Consider the following 15375-nt stretch of genomic DNA (forward strand, 5'->3'; position numbering starts at 1 on the left):
TGAAAATATTTTTTTTTATGGTGGTTTGTTATTGTTTTCTGTTTTTTCCTTTTTAATGTTTGGACTTTTTTGTTTAGAGTTTTTGTATTTGTCTTTTTTTTCTCTCTGTGCAATGGTTAATTAATGATTAACCCCTCATCCAGAACGCGTTGCAGGTTATTAAACTTAAGTTTGATCAGGTGATGACAGAGGGATTGATAAGGTCTGGTCTGCTCCTATGTAACCTCTTGTATTTGTACCTACGTGTGTATACAGCCCGTCCAGATTCTACTAACGATAGTGGGGATGTGGACGCCACTGTTTCCCTATAGGTAATGACCTATTTTATCTACTGACACCCTTTTTACTTCTCTCATTCTGTTCCATAAATCCTTTCCCTTTTGGATATTAAATGTCAAAAATTGAGATACACACAATATTTTTTTTAGCTTTCTATCTCAGGTGAGGGGTGGGCTGCACATTACACGGGAGGGGTCCACTGAGTTACTGGGTGCGGCCTCCCTCGATCGCAGAGATGGGCAACCTGATAAAGATTTCAAAGTTTGAATACAAGTCAGATCACTCATCTGCCTTAATTGGGGGTAGAACACAGCCCCATCGCGGTGCCTCTGCCGGCCGCTGTAGTCTGGTTCTATGTCTTCCCCAGGTACGGGATTCGCACACCTGCCCTTCCATTGTGTAACTTGAAGCTTGTGGAAAATATCATAGTACTGGTCTTCTCGTGTGAGACAGCCACCTTTTCGGATCCCCGAGGTGTGACTCCAGCCCCCACAGCCGTCCATGTACTGGAAGACACGATTCCTCTGAGCCGGCCGCCATCATCCATAACTCCGTAGACCAGTTCTGATTATCCAGTATCTGTAGTGGTGAACAAGACAGCATGGCCACTCGGACCAGTTTGTGGTGTCACAGGCTGTGTCCCAACATCTTTATAGTTTACTTTTTCAATAATTTGGGGTCTAGTCACTTTTCTATCAGAATAGACAGGCTGCCGTCCCTCCCTACACGCTGACAGGGGGCTTTGGTAGCCATGAAGACGATTCAGCAAATGTCCAGCGTTCAGCCTTTTTTAGGAAAAACCTAGCATAATCCAACAATCGGTGGGAAACTCCCCGCGGGCTCCGACCACCTGCGGGAACCTCCCCGCGCGCTCCGACCACCTGCGGGAACCTCCCCGCGCGCTCCAACCACCTGCGGGAACCTCCCCGCGCGCTCCGGCCACCTGCCGGAACCTCCCCGCGTGCTCCGGCCACCTGCCGGAACCTCCCCGCGGGCTCCGGCCACCTGCCGGAACCTCCCCGCGGGCTCCGGCCACCTGCGGGAACCTCCCCGCGGGCTCCGGCCACCTGCGGGAACCTCCCCGCGGGCTCCGGCCACCTGCGGGAACCTCCCCGCGGGCTCCGGCCACCTGCGGGAACCTCCCCGCGGGCTCCGGCCACCTGCCGGAACCTCCCCGCGGGCTCCGACCACCTGCCGGAACCTCCCCGCGGGCTCCGACCACCTGCCGGAACCTCCCCGCGGGCTCCGACCACCTGCCGGAACCTCCCCGCGGGCTCCGACCACCTGCCGGAACCTCCCCGCGGGAGATGACCACCTGCCGGAACCTCCCCGCGGGAGATGACGATCACATACCAGAAACTCTCTGAGGAAAACAGCCATCTACCGGAAGCTCACGGCTGGACATGCCCATTTACCGGAAAGGCCCTGACCAGCTGCCAGAAACTCCCTGTGGCTGCCGACCGTGTATTGGAAAGGCCCAGCGGGATGCGCCCATATACTGCACACTCCCCCAGGAGACCATACGCGCATACAGGGCACAATGGTGGTATATAGTGTGGCTCCCGGCCCTGCTGTGTGCTCTCACCCTAGGAGCGTATACACACTGCGTTAGTTTACGGTCTGTTACAGCCATGATGTGCTCAGTGCAGGAGTAGCCATGACGATGTGGCTGCAGCCATGAATAGAGAACAGGTCCTGTTGCCTAGCAACACGTGCCGCCGTTACTGGGTGACCACCGTGGGTCTCTGCACCAGGTACACTCTGCGGTTTCTGGCTGCGGTTACATCTGAGGCCGCTGACCAGTGCTATCATGTTATACGAGCTCGTTATAAAGGATTTTCTATTATTTCTGTTCCTTCAGCCAGTCACGTGACACGCCGGATGCGGCTCTTGTGAGTGACAGCCGGAGCAGCCAATCAGGAGGTAGGAGCGTGTGGCGGGAAAAACACTGGACGGCGACGATGGCGGAGAAGATGGAAGCGGAGGAGAGAGCCTCGTCAGCAGGGGTGGCGCCGGAGCCCGCAACCGCCAAACCGGACAAGCCCGGCCGCCGCCTCCTGTTCAACATGATGGTGGACAAGTTCCTGGCGGGGCTGATGGATGCGGGAAAGTGAGCCCCCCCCCCATCCTCATTTCATGTGATTGGTTGCTGTGACTTTTCATGTGTTGTGATTGGTCCATGTGTATCGTTGTTTGCTACTTCCGCGTCCTGATTGGTTGTGTGTTTTGTTATACAGTTTGTGATTGGTTCTAAGTTTCATAGGCTCAATTTGATTGGCTGCTTGTGACTGTGAGCACAATGTTAGTGTAGTCTGAGGAGCTGACAATCCAAATATTCTCACACTGCCTGCAGCGATCATCACCTCCAGATATCCCCCCACCCCCCATTTATATAGAAAACCTCCCAACGAATAGCCTTGTCACAAGATGTGAAGGTGTAGCAAGATGGCGGCCCAGAAGCCTTGAGAACATACATACATAAATACATAGCCTGCGTCTGCATAACTATACACATGCTGTGTCTGCAATTAACTGTCAGATCTAAGGGGTTAAGCTAGCGGTGCTCTTACTGCCCAGCTGTCGGTAGGTGACTCCTAGCGGTGCTCTTACTTCCCAGCTGTCGGTAGGTGACTCCTAGCGGCGCTCTTGCTGCCCGTCTGTCGGTAGGTGACTCCTAGCGGTGCTCTTACTGCCCGTCTGTCGGTAGGTGACTCCTAGCGGTGCTCTTACTGCCCGGCCGTCCGTAGGTGACTCCTAGCGGTGCTCTTACTGCCCGGCCGTCGGTAGGTGACTCCTAGCGGTGCTCTTACTGCCGGCCGTCGGTAGGTGACTCCTAGCGGCGCTCTTACTGCCCGGCTGTCGGTAGGTGACTCCTAGCGGCGCTCTTACTGCCCGGCCGTCGGTAGGTGACTCCTAGCGGCGCTCTTACTGCCCGGCCGTCGGTAGGTGACTCCTAGCGGCGCTCTTGCTGCCCGGCTGTCGGTAGGTGACTCCTAGCGGCGCTCTTGCTGCCCGGCTGTCGGTAGGTGACTCCTAGCGGCGCTCTTGCTGCCCGGCTGTCGGTAGGTGACTCCTAGCGGCGCTCTTGCTGCCCGGCTGTCGGTAGGTGACTCCTAGCGGCGCTCTTGCTGCCCGGCTGTCGGTAGGTGACTCCTAGCGGCGCTCTTGCTGCCCGGCTGTCGGTAGGTGACTCCTAGCGGCGCTCTTGCTGCCCGGCTGTCGGTAGGTGACTCCTAGCGGCGCTCTTGCTGCCCGGCTGTCGGTAGGTGACTCCTAGCGGCGCTCTTGCTGCCCGGCTGTCGGTAGGTGACTCCTAGCGGCGCTCTTGCTGCCCGGCTGTCGGTAGTTGACTCCTAGCGGCGCTCTTGCTGCCCGGCTGTCGGTAGGTGACTCCTAGCGGTGCTCTTACTGCCCTGTTGTGCTCAGGCACTCAACTGTCCTAGACAGTGAGGGCAATATTTGTCGGACGGCTGAAGTGCTGAATTATCGGGTTGTGACGCTCCTTCTCTCTTTCTGCAGTTATCAGAGATTCGCCAGCTGTTACCGCAGGTTGTACAAAATGGGACCAGAGATGACCCGCAGTATCTACGAGCAGTTCATGGCCCAGCTGCACTCCTTCATCAATGTACGTACTCTGCAGTGTCAGGACCCCGGGGGGAGCCGTTTCAGGACTCGGGGGAGGGATAGGTAGCTTCAGAACCCGGGGAAGGGGGGGGGGGGATAGGTAGCGTCAGGACCCTGGGGAAGGGGGGGGGGATAGGTAGCGTCAGGACCCTGGGGAAGGGGGGGGGGATAGGTAGCGTCAGGACCCCGGGGAAGGGGGGGGATAGGTAGCGTCAGGACCCCGGGGAAGGGGGGGATAGGTAGGTAGCGTCAGGACCCCGGGGAAGGGGGGGGATAGGTAGGTAGCGTCAGGACCCCGGGGAAGGGGGGGGGGGGATAGGTAGCGTCAGGACCCCGGGGAAGGGGGGGGGGGATAGGTAGCGTCAGGACCCCGGGGAAGGGGGGGGGGATAGGTAGGTAGCGTCAGGACTCCGGGGAAGGGGGGGGGATAGGTAGGTAGCGTCAGGACCCCGGGGAAGGGGGGGGGATAGGTAGGTAGCGTCAGGACCCCGGGGAAGGGTGGGGGGGGATAGGTAGGTAGCGTCAGGACCCCGGGGAAGGGTGGGGGGGGATAGGTAGGTAGCGTCAGGACCCCGGGGAAGGGGGGGGGGATAGGTAGGTAGCGTCAGGACCCCGGGGAAGGGGGGGGGGATAGGTAGGTAGCGTCAGGACCCCGGGGAAGGGGGGGGGATAGGTAGGTAGCGTCAGGACCCCGGGGAAGGGGAGGGGATAGGTAGGTAGCGTCAGGACCCCGGGGAAGGGGGGGGAGGGGATAGGTAGGTAGCGTCAGGACCCCGGGGAAGGGGGGGGATAGGTAGGTAGCGTCAGGACCCTGGGGAAGGGGGGGGGGGATAGGTAGGTAGCGTCAGGACCCCGGGGAAGGGGGGGGAGGGGATAGGTAGGTAGCGTCAGGACCCCGGGGAAGGGGGGGGAGGGGATAGGTAGGTAGCGTCAGGACCCTGGGGAAGGGGGGGGGGATAGGTAGGTAGCGTCAGGACCCTGGGGAAGGGGGGGGGGGATAGGTAGGTAGCGTCAGGACCCTGGGGAAGGGGGGGGGGGGATAGGTAGGTAGCGTCAGGACCCCGGGGAAGGAGGGGGGGGATAGGTAGGTAGCGTCAGGACCCCGGGGAAGGAGGGGGGGGGATAGGTAGGTAGCGTCAGGACCCCGGGGAAGGAGGGGGGGGATAGGTAGGTAGCGTCAGGACCCCGGGGAAGGAGGGGGGGGATAGGTAGGTAGCGTCAGGACCCCGGGGAAGGAGGGGGGGGGATAGGTAGGTAGCGTCAGGACCCCGGGGAAGGAGGGGGGGGGATAGGTAGGTAGCGTCAGGACCCTGGGGAAGGGGGGGGGGATAGGTAGGTAGCATCAGGACCCTGGGGAAGGGGGGTGGGGATAGGTAGGTAGCGTCAGGACCCCGGGGAAGGGGGGGGGGGATAGGTAGGTAGCTTCAGGACCCCGGGGAAGGAGGGGGGGGATAGGTAGGTAGCGTCAGGACCCCGGGGAAGGAGGGGGGGGATAGGTGGGTAGTGTCAGGACCCTGGGGGGGAGATGGTAGGGAGTGTTAGGACCCCCGGAGCTCCAGTGTACAGATCTCTTCCATTCCCAGGCGGAGATCCTGGAGCTGAAGGAGGATGGGAAGCTGGAGGTTCTCCTCGACTCTCTGGATAACCTGGAGCGAGAGGCCGGAAATAACATGGAGGTGCAGTGGTGAGTGCCGAGATCTCCATTACTGTGCACAGACCTCACAGCTGAGGGTGTGTTACCATTGTAGTCCCCCCCCCTCCTCCTCGCCTTCAGGCGTCCTAGTGGGGTCCCGGAGGAGGACATCCGCAGCCACCTGGTGCCGTACCTCTTGAAGCAGCGGGAATACCTGCGCAGGCTCTTAAAGGAGAAGCGGCAGGAGAATGCCCGGCTGGCGCAGTCCGTCCTGGCCGGGAGGGAGAAGATAGAGGAGATGCAGAGAGAGATCTTGAGGAGGCAGCAGGCCTGGCAGGTAGTAAAGGAGAAGAGATGCTATAGCACAAGTACTACAACTCCCAGCAATATCACATTTAGTCTTTGTCTTCTTGCTTTAGAGTGTGAGCCAGTCGCAGCGGGATCTGCTGCTCTCCCTTCACAGCTCCAGGGACGGGATCTGACGGCTCTGGTTCTCCAGCATCTTTCTCCATATTGTGAGACATTTGGTTTTGTCGTTTTCTGTCAATAAAGTGTTTGTTTTCTTTTTCACTTTTCTTCATTTTAGAATAAACCCATAATAAGAAAATGCGACCCACCTAATGGCAGTGTGAGCAGTGATGGAGGGGGATTGGGGTCTCAGTGGTGCTGGCTCCGGGGGCTTCTGTAGCACTGCTGTGAAGACATGCTCCCTTGAGTACATTGGGAGTTATAGTCGTGAATGATGGAGCTCGTGGTTGTTTACTGGGGTTAGAAATCACTGCGGTCCTTCCTGTCTGTAACTAAACAAGCTGTGGTTTCAGGCTCGGGCCGAGGTCTGTGCGCTGCGGTCTCCTGTGAACTCCATCCCCTCAGCACTGACATGTGGACGAGACTTTACTGCCATCAGTCCCAGCAGCGGAAAATGTCCCTGCACCCCCCCCTTCCCAGACCACTGCAGGAAATGTCCCTGCACCCGCCCCCACCCCCGGACCACTGCAGGAAATGTCCCTGCACCCGCCCCCACCCCCGGACCACTGCGGAAAATGTCCCTGCACCCGCCCCCACCCCCGGACCACTGCGGAAAATGTCCCTGCACCCGCCCCCACCCCCGGACCACTGCGGAAAATGTCCCTGCACCCGCCCCCACCCCCGGACCACTGCGGAAAATGTCCCTGCACCCCCCCCCCTCCCGGACCACTGCGGAAAATGTCCCTGCACCCGCCCCCCCAGACCACTGCAGGAAATGTCCCTGCACCCCCCCCCCTCCCGGACCACTGCGGAAAATGTACCTGCACCCCCCCCCCCCAGACCACTGCAGGAAATGTCCCTGCACCCCCCCCCCTCCCGGACCACTGCGGAAAATGTACCTGCACCCCCCCCCCCCAGACCACTGCAGGAAATGTCCCTGCGCCCCCGCGATTCTCAGAATACAGCAGTAGTGTTATCTGTAGATGTGATGAACAGATCTGCACCAAAATAATGACACCGACACTTGGGGTGCAGGATAATGACACTTGGGGTCAGGATGACGCCGACTCTCGGGGTAGAGGATAATGACACTCGGGGAGGCAGGATGACGCGGACACTCGGGGGAGGCAGGATAATGACACTTTGGGTATATGGTAATGATTCGGGGTACAGGATAATGACACTGACTCTTGGGCTGCAGGGTAATGACACTGGGGGTACGGGATGATGACACTCGGGGGTGGGGGCAGGATGACATGACTCTCGGGTAGAGGATAATGACACTCGGAGGCAAGATGACACTGACACTCAGGGTAGAGGATAATGACACTTGGAGGCAAGATGATGCCGACTCTCGGGGTAGAGGATAATGACACTTGGGGATGCAGGATGACGCTGACACTTTGGGTATATGATAATGACTCGGGGTACAGGATGACGACACTGACTCTTGGGCTGCAGGGTAATGACACTGGGGGTACGGGATGATGACACTCAGGGGTGGGGGCAGGATGACATGACACTCAGGGAGGCAAGATGACGCTGACACTCAGGATAGAGGATAATGACACTGGGGGTACGGGATGATGACACTCAGGGTAGAGGATAATGACACTCGGGGAGGCAGGATGACGCCGACTCTCGGGGTAGAGGATAATGACACTTGGGGAGGCAGGATGACGCCAACTCTCGGGGTAGAGGATAATGACACTTGGGGAGGCAGGATGACGCCGACTCTCGGGGTAAAGGATAATGACACTCGGGGTGCAGGATAATGACACTTTGGGTATATGGTAATGATTCGGGGTACAGGATGATGACACTGACTCTTGGGCTGCAGGGTAATGACACTGGGGGTACGGGATGATGACACTCGGGGGTGGGGGCAGGATGACATGACACTCAGGGAGGCAAGATGACGCTGACACTCAGGGTAGAGGATAATGACACTCGGGGAGGCAGGATGACGCGGACACTCGGGGGAGGTAGGATAATGACACTTTGGGTATATGGTAATGATTCGTGGTACAGGATAATGACACTGACTCTTGGGCTGCAGGGTAATGACACTGACACTGGGGGTACGGGATGATGACACTCGGGGGTGGGGGCAGGATGACATGACTCTCGGGGTAGAGGATAATGACACTCAGGGAGGCAAGATGACGCTGACACTCAGGGTAGAGGATAATGACACTCGGGGAGGCAGGATGATTTCGACACTCGGGGGAGGCAGGATAATGACACTTTGGGTATATGGTAATGATTCGGGGTACAGGATAATGACACTGACTCTTGGGCTGCAGGGTAATGACACTGACACTGGGGGTACGGGATGATGACACTCGGGGGTGGGGGCAGGATGACATGACTCTTGGGGTAGAGGATAATGACACTTAGGGAGGCAAGATGACGCTGACACTCAGGGTAGAGGATAATGACACTCGGGGAGGCAGGATAATGACACTTTGGGTATATGGTAATGATTTGGGGTACAGGATAATGACACTGACTCTTGGTCTGCAGGGTAATGACACTGACACTGGGGGTACGGGATGATGACACTCGGGGGTGGGGGGCAGGATGAAGCAGACTCTTGGGGTGCAGGATAGTGACTCTTGGGGTGCAGGATAATGACATTGACTTAGGGGGCAGGAGGCCATCCCCCGGCGTTGGTGCTCACGTGGTCCTCCGTGTACACCGCAGTACAGGACGTGGCTCTATCCCCAGCTGGTTGAGTCTTTCGGTTGCGGTGTGGAGGAAACGTTTCCTCGCTCGTGTTAATAACAGAAGACGAGCAGCGGATAATTCTATGTTGCTGATGCGGCTTCTGACCGTGTTATTATAAGGTTATAATACATCAGTCTCTCTCCTTAACCCTTCATTACCTGTAAAAGAGTCGCCAATGTCCGCCATAGTTTAGGATTGTTGCTCCCTCAGTCGCAGGGATCTCTTCTTTTATTCTGATCAGAACTGGTAATAATTGTATTTTTTCTGTCCGGTAGTTTGGAGCCTGTAATCTGCAGCTCTTGGGGTTTCAAGCAATGGTGACTGTTAAAAACCGCATAAAAATTGTGCTTAACCGCAACATGTATCATGAAGCCTGGTGATCATTTCTGTCCAGTACAGTAGGGGTTAACTCCGCAGGGCTGATTTTGGCCAAGAGGGTTGCAGAGTTTATATTTGGGATGCTTCGGAGGTGCCCGATGCTGTAAACCCCCGGGCGCTGAGCCGGGCCCCTCCTGCCCCGGGGATGGGGGGTATAAGTACATGGAGCGATGACTCCGGGCGATCACAGGTCAGAGAAGACAGCACCATGAGACTCCTCATCTTGGCCGTTCTCCTTGGGGTGGTCGCCCTGGTCCTGGGGCGTCGCGGTACGTAACTCAGCATTATATGGAGACATCTGGGGACTATATGGGTGACTGCACATTATAGACTTAAACAGATTCTCTATTTCGGGGTTGGCTGTGTACGAGCAGATACCTCCATAGTCAGAACCTGTATGGAAAGGGCAACATGGCCGATACATCCCACATAAGGATCCACGCGTCTCTATACCGTACAGGAGCGATTGGTGATGTCTGCTGTGTACGGAGTATTTCCATTGGCTGTCCTGTCACTACAGAGCAGACATGACCAATCAGGGCCCGAGCTGACTGATTGGCCATGCCTGAATATGTGGTGTGCCCGTATATGCGATGTGCCTGTATAGAGAGAACAGAAGCTATAACCTCAATGTCTCCCTGGTTATAGATCCGGATGATGGCAACATGGCCGATTCCCCCCGCGCACAAGGTTAGTACCACGCCCAGGAGGTTCTGAGTACATGCTGTCTGTATGAGCCTCTAGCGAGGCTGAGAAAGAAGTGGTCCTGTGCAGGGTCTGTACCTACATATACAGAAAGGTGGTCCTGTACCACTTCAACCTCGCGTATAGACGCTGCACAGTACCACTTCAACCTCGCGTGTAGACGCTGCACAGTACTACTTCAACCTCGCGTATAGACGCTGCACAGTACCACTTCAACCTCGCGTATAGACGCTGCACAGTACCACTTCAACCTCGCGTATAGACGCTGCACAGTACCACTTCAACCTCGCGTATAGACGCTGCACAGTACCACTTCAACCTCGCGTATAGACGCTGCACAGTACCACTTCAACCTCGCGTATAGATGCTGCACAGTACCACTTCAACCTCGCGTATAGATGCTGCACAGTACCACTTCAACCTCGCGTATAGACGCTGCACAGTACCACTTCACCCTCGCGTATAGACGCTGCACAGTACCACTTCAACCTCGCGTATAGACGCTGCACAGTACCACTTCAACCTCGCGTATAGACGCTACACAGTACCACTTCTACCTCGCGTATAGACGCTGCACAGTACCACTTCAACCTCGCGTATAGACGCTACACAGTACCACTTCAACCTCGCGTATAGACGCTGCACAGTACCACTTCAACCTCGCGTATAGACGCTGCACAGTACCACTTCAACCTCGCGTATAGACGCTACACAGTACCACTTCTCTTCTACCTCGTGTATAGACGCTGTACAGTACCACTTCTCTTCTACCTCGCGCATAGACGCTGCACAGTACCACTTCAACCTCGCGCATAGACGCTGCACAGTACCACTTCAACCTCGCGTATAGACGCTGCACAGTACCACTTCAACCTCGCGTATAGACGCTGCACAGTACCACTTCAACCTCGCGTATAGACGCTGCACAGTACCACTTCAACCTCGCGTATAGACGCTGCACAGTACAACTTCAACCTCGCGTATAGACGCTGCACAGTACCACTTCAACCTCGCGTATAGACGCTACACAGTACCACTTCTCTTCTACCTCGTGTATAGACGCTGCACAGTACCTCTTCTACCTCGCGTATAGACGCTGCACAGTACCACTTCAACCTCGTGTATAGACGCTGCACAGTACCACTTCAACCTCGCGTATAGACGCTACACAGTACCACTTCTCTTCTACCTCGTGTATAGACGCTGCACAGTACCACTTCAACCTCGCGTATAGACGCTGCACAGTACCACTTCAACCTCGCGTATAGACGCTACACAGTACCACTTCTCTTCTACCTCGTGTATAGACGCTGCACAGTACCACTTCAACCTCGCGTATAGACGCTGCACAGTACCACTTCAACCTCGCGTATAGACGCTGCACAGTACCACTTCAACCTCGCGTATAGACGCTGCACAGTACCACTTCTACCTCACGTATAGACGCTGCACAGTACCACTTCTACCTCGCGTATAGACGCTGCACAGTACCACTTCAACCTCGCGTATAGACGCTGCACAGTACCACTTCAACCTCGCGTATAGACGCTGCACAGTACCACTTCAACCTCGCGTATAGACGCTGCACAGTACCACTTCAACCTCGCGTATAGACGCTACACAGTACCACTTCTACCTCGTGTATAGACGCTGCACAGTACCACTTCAACCTCGCGTATAGACGCTGCACAGTACCACTTCAACCTCGCGTATAGACGCTGCACAGTACCACTTCAACCTCGTGTATAGACGCTGCACAGTACCACTTCAACCTCGCGTATAGACGCTGCACAGTACCACTTCAACCTCGCGTATAGACGCTACACAGTACCACTTCTCTTCTACCTCGTGTATAGACGCTGCACAGTACCACTTCAACCTCGCGTATAGACGCTACACAGTACCACTTCTCTTCTACCTCGTGTATAGACGCTGCACAGTACCACTTCAACCTCGCGTATAGACGCTGCACAGTACCACTTCAACCTCGCGTATAGACGCTGCACAGTACCACTTCAACCTCGTGTATAGACGCTGCACAGTACTACTTCAACCTCGCGTATAGACGCTGCACAGTACCACTTCAACCTCGCGTATAGACGCTACACAGTACCACTTCTCTTCTACCTCGTGTATAGACGCTGCACAGTACCACTTCAACCTCGCGTATAGACGCTGCACAGTACCACTTCAACCTCGCGTATAGACGCTGCACAGTACCACTTCAACCTCGCGTATAGACGCTGCACAGTACCACTTCAACCTCGCGTATAGACGCTGCACAGTACCACTTCAACCTCGCGTATAGACGCTGCACAGTACCACTTCTACCTCACGTATAGACGCTGCACAGTACCACTTCTACCTCGCGTATAGACGCTGCACAGTACCACTTCTACCTCGCGTATAGACGCTGCACACTACCTCTTCTACCTCGCGTTTAGATGCTGCACAGTACCTGTTCTACCTCACGTATAGACGCTGCACAGTACCACTTCTACCTCGCGTATAGACGCTGCACAGTACCACTTCTACCTCGCGTATAGATGCTGCGCAGTACCACTTCTACCTCGCGTATAGACGCTGTGCAGTACCACTTGTACCTCGCGTATAGACGCTGCACAGTGCCACTTTTACCTCGCGCATAGACGCTGCACAGTACCACTTCTACCTCGCGTATAGACGCTGCACAGTACCACTTCTCTTCTACTTCGTGTATAGACGCTGCACAGTACCACTTCTACCTCGCATATAGACGCTGCACAGTACCACTTCTACCTCGCGTATAGACACTGCACAGTACCACTTCTACCTCGCTCATAGACGCTGCACAGTACCACTTCTACCTCGCGTATAGACACTGCACACTACCTCTTCTACCTCATGTTTCGACACTGCACAGTACCTCTTCTTCCTCGTGTTTAGACACTGCACAGTACCTCTTCTTCCTCATGTATAGATACTGCACAGTACTTCTTCCTTGTGTATAGACATTGCACAGTACCTCTTCTTCCTTGCGTACAGACACTGCACAGTACCTCTTCTCTTCTTCCTCGTGTATAGACGCTGCACAGTACCACTTCTACCTCGCGTATAGACGCTGCACAGTACCTCTGCTACCTCGTGTTTAGACACTGCACAGTACCTCTTCTTCCTCGTGTTTAGACACTGCACAGTACCTCTTCTTCCTCATGTATAGATACTGCACAGTACTTCTTCCTTGTGTATAGACATTGCACAGTACCTCTTCTTCCTTGCATACAGACACTGCACCGTACCTCTTCTCTTCTTCCTCGTGTATAGACGCTGCACAGTACCTCTTCTACCTCGCATATAGACACTGCACAGTGCCACTTCTACCTCGCATATAGACACTGCACAGTGCCACTTCTACTTCGCGTATAGACGCTGCACAGTGCCACTTCTACCTCGCTTATAGATGCTGCACAGTACCACTTCTTCCTCATGGATAGACACTGCACAGTACCTCTGCTTCCTCATGGATAGACACTGCACAGTACCTCTTCTTCCTCATGGATAGATGATGCACAGTACCTCCTCTTCCTCGTGTATAGACGCTGCACAGTACCTCTTCTTCCTCGTGTATAGACGCTGCACAGTACCACTTCTTCCTCGTGTATAGATGCTGCACAGTACCACTTCTTCCTCGTGTATAGATGCTGCACAGTACCACTTCTACCTCGTGTATAGACGCTGCACAGTACCACTTCTTCCTCGTGTATAGATGCTGCACAGTACCACTTCTACCTCGTGTATAGACGCTGCACAGTACCACTTCTACCTCGTGTATAGACGCTGCACAGTACCACTTCTCTCATTCTGTGTAGATGCTTTCTACCCCTTTCATGTGTAGAGTCCATGTATACAGAATGAGAGAAGTCAGTGGTACTTTGTTCTGTCTATACAGCAGGAGAGGTGATGCTGTGCAGTGTCCGTACATGTAGTATTAGCAGTGGTTCTGTGCAGCATCTATACACAGTATTATCAGTCACACTGTACAGTGCCTATGCTGTATATTCAGCATCCAATGTTCATTACCACCTCTCTCATTCTTTATGTGCACAGTCCATATTACAGAATGAGAAAAGTGCTACTGTGCAGCATCTATACACAAGGTGGGAGGGAGGCGGTACTGTGCGAGGCCCATATGTCGCGTCAGATGGGACGATGCCACTCGGGATCCATACGTCGCGTCGGATGGGGCGATGCCGCGCCGGGTCCATACGTCGCGTAGGATGGGGCGATGCCGCGCCGGGTCCATACGTCGCGTAGGATGGGTCGATGCCGCGCCGGGTCTATATGTCGCGTAGGATGGGGCGATGCTGCGCCGGGTCCATACGTTGTGTAGGATGGGGCGATGCTGCGCCGGGTCCATACGTCGCGTAGGATGGGTCGATGCTGCGCCGGGTCTATATGTCGCGTAGGATGGGGCGATGCCGCGCCGGGTCTATACGTTGTGTAGGATGGGTCGATGCCACGCCGGGTCCATACGTTGTGTAGGATGGGGTGGTTCTGTCCTGATGGTGGTGAATTACGTTTTCTCACCCTATCGCCCTTCTTCCCTCCGCCAGCTTTCATCTCTAGACCCGAGTCCGCTAATTTTGCCAGACGACATCGACGCAACATCCGCAATATGTAAGTGCAATGTATCTAATCCTACCACGTGTGATACCGCCACGTATCTAAGCCTGTCTCCCCCTTCTGCAGGATATACGGGGCCGCAGTGACATCGCCGCTGGAGGCGCAGAGGGAGGTGTGCGAGCTGAACCCGGACTGTGACGAGCTCGCAGACCATATCGGATTCCAGGAGGCGTACAGGAGATTCTACGGCCCGGTGTGACGCGCCACGTAGTCCCCCGAGCCGATCTGCACTCCGCGCTCCACACACTGCTGTCAGCGCCCCCTGCTGGTGTCTACAATGGACGCAAAATTAAACTCCGCGAGCCAATCTTTGCCTCCTCATTGCTGTATGTGTGCCAACCATATCCTCCCCTGGTAACCCCTACCTTGCTGGAGGGGTCACCAGCTCGCTTCTCTATACAGATATGAATGCAGTAAAATAAAAATATTCTAAAATAAAAATCTCCACAGCGGCTCATAGAAGTCTAGAAATCCACACGGACACCTGATGTTCAGCGCTCGTTTAATGCCCGAGGTTATTTCCATTGTTACAGTATATTATTACAAGGCACCTGGGGGGGATGGAATGTCCTAACTGTGGCCCCCTTGGTAGTAGAGGGTTAAAAGCGCGGCAATAGGTTCCAGTTATATACAGAGCAACATGGAGGCTTCCACAAATCTCAGGATGAAATCCTTCATTTTTTGGGGTAGGACGATGCCTCCTGACTCTTTAAAGTGGCTCATGGTACAACTACTTCCGAGGGTCCGACTTAAGGACCCCAATTGTAATACATAAAGGGGCCATTTCTTACCGTACATTATGTCATATAGCGATGGGGGGGCTAATATATGGAAGCAGCAGCTGAGGCCAAAAGTGGAATGTGAAGCCCGACCCCTGTAATCAAAGAGTTAATCAT

General features: G+C 55.1%; 1 protein-coding gene across 2 annotated transcripts; it reads left to right on the top strand.

The window, feature by feature from the left end:
• Positions 1-173: 173 nt before the first annotated feature.
• PMF1 (polyamine modulated factor 1) lies at positions 174-14472 on the top strand. 2 transcript variants are annotated; one of them, XM_073639282.1, is made up of 8 exons: positions 174-311; positions 2141-2389; positions 3799-3904; positions 5487-5587; positions 5678-5873; positions 5956-6051; positions 9761-9802; positions 14410-14472. In XM_073639282.1, exons 1-6 carry the CDS (start codon positions 286-288, stop codon positions 6016-6018), a joined length of 741 nt encoding a protein of 246 aa, XP_073495383.1. In that variant the 5' UTR covers positions 174-285; the 3' UTR covers positions 6019-6051; positions 9761-9802; positions 14410-14472. The 2 variants fall into 2 exon arrangements, with proteins under 2 accessions (XP_073495383.1, XP_073495382.1); XM_073639281.1 differs by lacking the exon at positions 174-311 and adding an exon at positions 1916-2033.
• Positions 14473-15375: the final 903 nt, after the last annotated feature.

The sequence above is a fragment of the Phyllobates terribilis genome, unplaced genomic scaffold (genome assembly GCF_046119375.1).
Source record: "Phyllobates terribilis strain yellow unplaced genomic scaffold, ASM4611937v1 Scaffold_7__3_contigs__length_470593459, whole genome shotgun sequence".
Taxonomy (NCBI): Eukaryota; Metazoa; Chordata; class Amphibia; order Anura; family Dendrobatidae; genus Phyllobates; species Phyllobates terribilis.